At 45.4% G+C, this 6,387-nt stretch overlaps 1 protein-coding gene across 1 annotated transcript in view; it reads right to left on the bottom strand.

The window, feature by feature from the left end:
• Positions 1–6,387, bottom strand: part of LOC106807281 (sodium channel protein para-like) — a 59,951-nt gene that overhangs the window by 47,943 nt on the left and 5,621 nt on the right. The window contains 1 exon segment of the mRNA XM_014809582.1: positions 5,734–5,868. Within this exon segment, the coding sequence (XP_014665068.1) occupies positions 5,734–5,868 (135 nt within the window).

The following is a 6,387-nucleotide window of genomic DNA, read 5'->3' as shown; positions in this document are numbered from 1 at the left end:
GTTGGTCTGACGTTTTCGCATGGACCAAATTGGCTCGTGCCAAATGGCACGGCCCGAGAAAAACCGTCGTGTGAACGCTCGGCTCGAGCCAAATCTGGGCGGGGCCTAATTAGGCTCGGGCCAAAAACGTCCGTGTGAACGCGCACTTTGGGTAGCGGAAAATGGATCCATTTTCTTTCACGTCGTCCAATGCACATCAGCGCAACCGCGTCACAAACTAAATCCGATTCGAATTAAAACCGGATCTGGAAGATCTCCGCGGCAGACTGAGCGATACATATACGCGTAGACATATTACTCATGAGCTATGCGCGTAGAATGATCTACTTCCTCTAGAGGCGTGGCGAGCAGTTCGTCGGCGGATCCGATCTATGTACACGGTGGCAGAGTCTGGCCGGCCACCAGATCTTTAATTCGGCAGAAGCTTCTCTGCTGTTATCACACACGCACAGAAGACGACACACGTTACGCCATTTTGTGGACAATAGGTGAACTAGATTTCATGTTGTTTCGTCGCCTGGAAACTCTCTATTTTTTTTCTATTCTATTCTATCAGCCAAAAGTCTCGCTCAAGTCGTTCAGAGTGTGGTCCCTGTCTGTTTCTTCTTTGGCTGTTCTCATAATTCTCATTATGATACCCACTATTCGTTTTATACAGATGAATACACTACCAGATATTTTTATATAGTACAGCCATAGACTAAGTATTAAAATATAGTATCTATTACAATTTTATGGAGCTTGTTATCATCTCACTAATTACCTTATTTAATGGTTTCTATGTTACCATTTCCTATGACTCTCATATTGCACTCTCGCATCGGTTGGCGATTTTGTGTTTATCACACTATCTAGCGCATTGTTCTCAACTTGCTCGGTCGTGAATTCTAAATTCGCCGCTCTCCGTTTTAACTATTGCCCGCAGCGTAACAGTACGTAGACCACTAAACCACTTATATAATAGTCATTTGCTGCTTCTAATAATCTCTTAAGTTAGAGATACATAACTGATACCAACTGCTGTTTAGGTATTTTTTGCTAACTTAGAGACAAAGAGATGCAATAGAGACATTTTTGAAGAGAGAGACCTGCTGGGACTGTTGTGGCGTGCTCTTAGTGTTGGGTGCGCTGCTTTGCGCCTCCTCTTTATGACAACTGTCCTTGATGTTGGCGGTCACTACCGCGTTCTGTAGCTGCACTGATACGACCATTGTCGTGTGTGAGTGATCAGGACGTACTTACGGTTAGTGGTTCTGGCTGGGTGGAGAGTAGGAGAGAGACAGGAGGAACGAAGATACGATAGTTCAGTCAAGTTTTTGAGGGCATTCGTTTAATCAGCGATTCTCTACCGGGCTGCTGAAGGCAGCTGATTCGTGCGGTCATCCCGCACACTCGAAACAGTTATATGTACGCGGGATTGCCTTAGCGGGTGCACTACAGGATGTGCGCTTTCCACTATTCGCCTGTCAAAGTTAGATGTTGCTTTAGCTGATTTTTAACTGCACGGTTGAATTGAGATGAAAGAGAGAAAAGTAGAGGGAAGCTAGCCTTAATCGTTTCTTTTGAGGGACAGAGCAAATTATCAAACACATCCTCAATCGTATGTTTTAGGTATCATGTTGACGGGATGAAGATGAGTGCGAATGGTTAAAAAAAACGGCGCTTTATGGATCTTTCTGGCATGAGGAAAATGAATGGAAAGTTACTCAGGCGAATATCAACTTAACAGGTGCGTTTTGCTAAGTAAAATTGCGTAAGATGCGTAGATCTGAATAAAAGACTAGCCTGACAGATGATTAAAGTTCAAAATGAAGCAGCCAAAGGAAGTGGTACATCGAGAGGGAGGAACGCCAGGGAACGGATTGTATGCCATACAGCACGCAGAGCATACGGTAAACGTGTTGTACAAGCGAATTGTCAACAAAGGGAGGAACGGAGCATAGAGTCAGGTCCCATCTGCTCAAGTCACTGATCTTAGAGGACGTTAGTGAGGTGGAGTTTATTTTAAAAACTGTTTGCAGCAGTTTTGCTGTTGACGTATTGCAATTTTCTAAAGATCTAAAGCTGGCGTTTGCACTTATTAAGTGTGTGTTGCGCGCGCGGTGCGTGCGTGCGTGGCGCGCGCGTGTGTGCTGCGACGTGTGTGCATGTGTAGTGGGGTGTGTGTGTGGGTTGTGGTGTTGTGTGTTGTGTGTGTGTGTTGTGTGCGTGTGTGGAGATGTTGTGTGTGTGTGTGCATGTGGTAGATGTGGTAGTGCGAGAACGTGCATGTTGATGTTGTAGTCTGTGTGTATGTGTGTGACAGTGGGCATGTATATGGGTGTGGCTCGGGTGTGCGTCGTGGTGTGTGTGCAGGGGAGTTGTGCGTGGTCTGGCTGCTTACGTACGTGGGGGCCGGCGTTGAATGTGATTAAACGGGAATTTGTATATATTGCGTACGCCGGGTATGCGTGATCCAACTGGCACAGCGATACGGCCACCCAACGGTAGGGGATTGGAAGTACGCACACATGCTCCGGAGCGGCACGCACGCGAGATGCACGCGCACACACAGGCACGCACGCTGGCGACAGGCCAGGCACGCCACGTAGCATACGCACCACTGCACGACACACACACACACACACACACACACACACACACACACAGACACGAGAGAACTTTTATTAGAAACGCTTTACCACGTGAGATATTCCATTATTACGTACAAGGTGAGATATTCTGACAGCAAAACTATCGATATTGAAATGCTCTGTTAAGCAAAGAAGACATTTTTGTGTATGAGTATATATATATATGGACAATTGTTTTCTTAATAGTACCTTATGCAAAGTCATCCTCTGTTCCTTGAATCTTGATCTTTGAATCTTCGAAACTTGAAATCTTGAATCTTGTTGTGAATATAAACGATTTTATGATGATTGGCAACCGATTCGGGCAAGGTTCAGAGTTGTGTTAATTTATATATATATATATATATATATATATATATATATATATATAATATATAAGTTGTTCAGCCGAATTAGTTCGTACTCGCATAACTTAGAGACTCAGGCCTAGAGAACTACTGCAGCTAGAGGTGAACTACCGCTCCTCTCAGAATCAGCACGTCTGGGAGTGGTTCCTGAAAATTTAAAAAAGTTTAAAAAAGTTACTAAGGGCCACGTTTGTACTGGCTTTACTATCGGCCGTCGGGATTTACTAAATGGCCAATCGGCTGGACAGAGGTAAAGAGAAAGAGAAGAGAGAAGGGAGAGAGAGAGAGAGAGAGAGAGAGAGAGGTCGAGAAAAGAGAGAGACAGAAAGTAGAGATCTGAGAGCAAGCTAAAGGATAAGCGAGAGAGAGAGGACGACGATAATGAGGGAGAAAGAAAAAGATGGAGAGAGAGAGAGAGAGAGAGAGAGAGAGAGAGAGAGAGAGAGAGAGAGAGAGAGAGAGAGAGAGAGAGAGAGAGAGACCGACAGAGTTTACACTGGCTCACGCAGCAGGGACCGACTATCGATTCTCTTTCCCCGCTATTCGACAACACCACGCTCGTAATGAATTTTCGAACGAGAGGCGACATAATATTACAAACGTTCGAAAACGCAGACGCGCACGTGACGTTGGTAGGTGAACGCGTCACAGCATGGGCGTGTGTGTGGGGGGGGGGTCCCGGTGTGGGGGAGGGGCAGGAACACGCGGGTTAATCTCGCTTAAGGCTTTGGAGAACGCCGGAAGCAAGTGTCACGTACGCGACTGACCCTCGCTTCCGGTTCCGGGGGAATGCTAAGAAGTTTTTAGGTCACGCGGCTGACCCAAACTTCCGGTTCCGGCGCGTGCCGGACCACTGGAGTTCGTTTATTTTTATTTTTGCGTAAATTGAAAGGAATTCGCGGATAGAATCGGTACCGGTGGCTCTCGTCTGCTTGCGCGGTCACGTGTTCTCGGATCTACGCTCTGATTGGATGCGTTATGACTGCGTTTCTATAGTAAGGGTAATAGTCGGTGTAGCAATTTCGGACAAACGACAATCTCAAGAGAAGGGGCGAGGCACTAATGTAGGGTCGCCCACATACTAACCCACCGTCTATCTAATTACACTGGCTTCGTTTTCTGAAGTTGAAGTTGCTGAGGGCGAGAAAGTTAGAGGTTGGCCCTTAATGAAATCACAAGACATGACTGATTGTATGAAAGAGTTTCTGTGCTGCCATATATCGACAGCGAGCTGCTGTTAAGTTTAGAGTGTGAACAACATACTATCTATTTATCTATCTATCTATCAATATAATATATATATATATACATATATAATGGCTATGTATATAGCTATCTAGCTACATACGATTGATAACGTCAACTTTAAACGAGGTATGAATTTGATAGACTCGCATACACACACGATATCGACTTGAAAAACGGAAGCTAACACGGAGCTATAGTAACCAACGACCGCGCTTTATCACAAGCTGTATCACTCCCTCCCTCCTCTCCTCCATACACGCGCGCCGCACCTTTGCTTCAAGCAGCCGACAATAGAACCCCGGCAGCTGCAGCTGATGCAGCAAATGTATAAACTACAATGTATCATAAAATAATACAGTAAATGTTTCATTTCATTCCACGTCTATTTTTCATTCCCGTTTCTACTTCATTTCGATTTTATGCGATAAAAATTGAAATGAGGCAGAGATGACAAAACGAACGAAACTACAACGAAATGAAATTGTAACTAAATAACGTCGATCCGATATCATAATAAAAACACATAAACGCATCACATGTTAACTAAATTTAAATTAAATTGAAAAACTAGTTAACGCTATTAAAATTACATGTCTATAAAGTGGAAAGGGAATGACAAACAAACTGACAGGCAAACCAAATATATTTGATCGCAAAACACTAGTAGCTAATATTATTATATGAAAGATGCAATCTATCCACAGAACAACGTGGTATTGGCACGGCCTCGAGGTAAAACCGGACCCGGAAACACATCGGAACCGGAGACAAACCGGACCCGGAACTTGAAGGAGAACAACGACGGAGCGATACTTGAGCCGCGTTCACACGGTCATGGTTTGGCTCGAGCCAAATGGGCTAGATTTGGCTCGGGCCAAATTTGGCTCGGGCCGGTTTGAGTCGGAGTGTTCACACGTACGCAAGTGAATACTGTCTGTCAAAATCAAATTCAAATTCATTATCTCACAGATACTTTGGCAGTATGTCGCGAGATGGCGTTGTGTACGATTCAGAGTGTTTACTTCCCTTCCGAATTCATTTATCAATCATGAAAACGTGCATCTTGATCTAATTTTTCTAATTTTTATACTGTTTTTGACTTTATTTCGTCAAAGTACACGTTTGACACTCGCGGCATCCACCTCTCAACCGATTCTACCGCTCTACCGCTCGCCGAAAGCTGGTGCTAAAATTTGGCTCGGGCTTGGTCTGACGTTTTCGATGGGACCAAATTGGCTCGTGCCAAATTGGCACGGCCCGAAAAACCGTCCGTGTGAACGCTCGGCTCGAGCCAAATCTGGCGCGGGCCTAATTAGGCTCGGGCCAAAAACGTCCGTGTGAACGCGCCTTTGGGTAGCGGAAAATGGATCCATTTTCTTTTCACGGTCCAATGCACATCAGCGCAACCCGGTCACAAAACTAAATCCGATTCGAATTAAAACCGGATCTGGAAAGATCTCCGCGGCAGACTGAGCGATACATATACGCGTAGACATATTACTCACGTAGCTATGCGCGTAGAATGGATCTACTTCCTCTAGAGGCGTGGCGAGCAGTTCGTCGGGGATCCGATCTATGTACATCGGTGGCAGAGTCTGGCCGGCCACCAGATCTTTATTCGGCAGAAGCTTCTCCTGCTGCTATCACCACACGCAACAGAAGACGACACACGTTACGCCATTTTGTGGACAATAGGTGAACTAGATTTCATGTTGTTTCGTCGCAACTATAATTTAATTTTCCCTCCAAGCGCTAGCGCAGTGTCTCTGCGTTCCATTCAAGACCCAGTTACGTAATATATATATATATATATATATTATATATATATTATATCCACTCACGCGTTGGCGATTTGTACACAACACGTAACGCGACACACCCCCGTTACAACGCAGCGAAACACAAATGCTATCTCTATATTACGTAAGATACTAAACTGATACCCAACTGCTGTGTACTTAGAGAAAGAGAGCAATAGAGACAGAGAGAGACCTGGGGCGCGCGCGTGCTGTAGCCCTAGCAACGCGAGTGGCGTCACTACGGCTGAAACCATGTCGCCTTTATTTCAGACGACGACGGTGGCGGCGGGAAAGAGAGAGAGAGAGAGAGGAGGGAGAGAGAAAGAGAGGGAGCTAGAGAGCGAGAGAGAGGGAGAGAGA

Source organism: Priapulus caudatus, unplaced genomic scaffold, assembly GCF_000485595.1.
Source record: "Priapulus caudatus unplaced genomic scaffold, Priapulus_caudatus-5.0.1 Scaffold11, whole genome shotgun sequence".
Taxonomy (NCBI): domain Eukaryota; kingdom Metazoa; phylum Priapulida; class Priapulimorpha; order Priapulimorphida; family Priapulidae; genus Priapulus; species Priapulus caudatus.
Note: the sequence above shows the minus strand (reverse complement) of the source record. Positions and strands in the feature narration are given on the sequence as shown.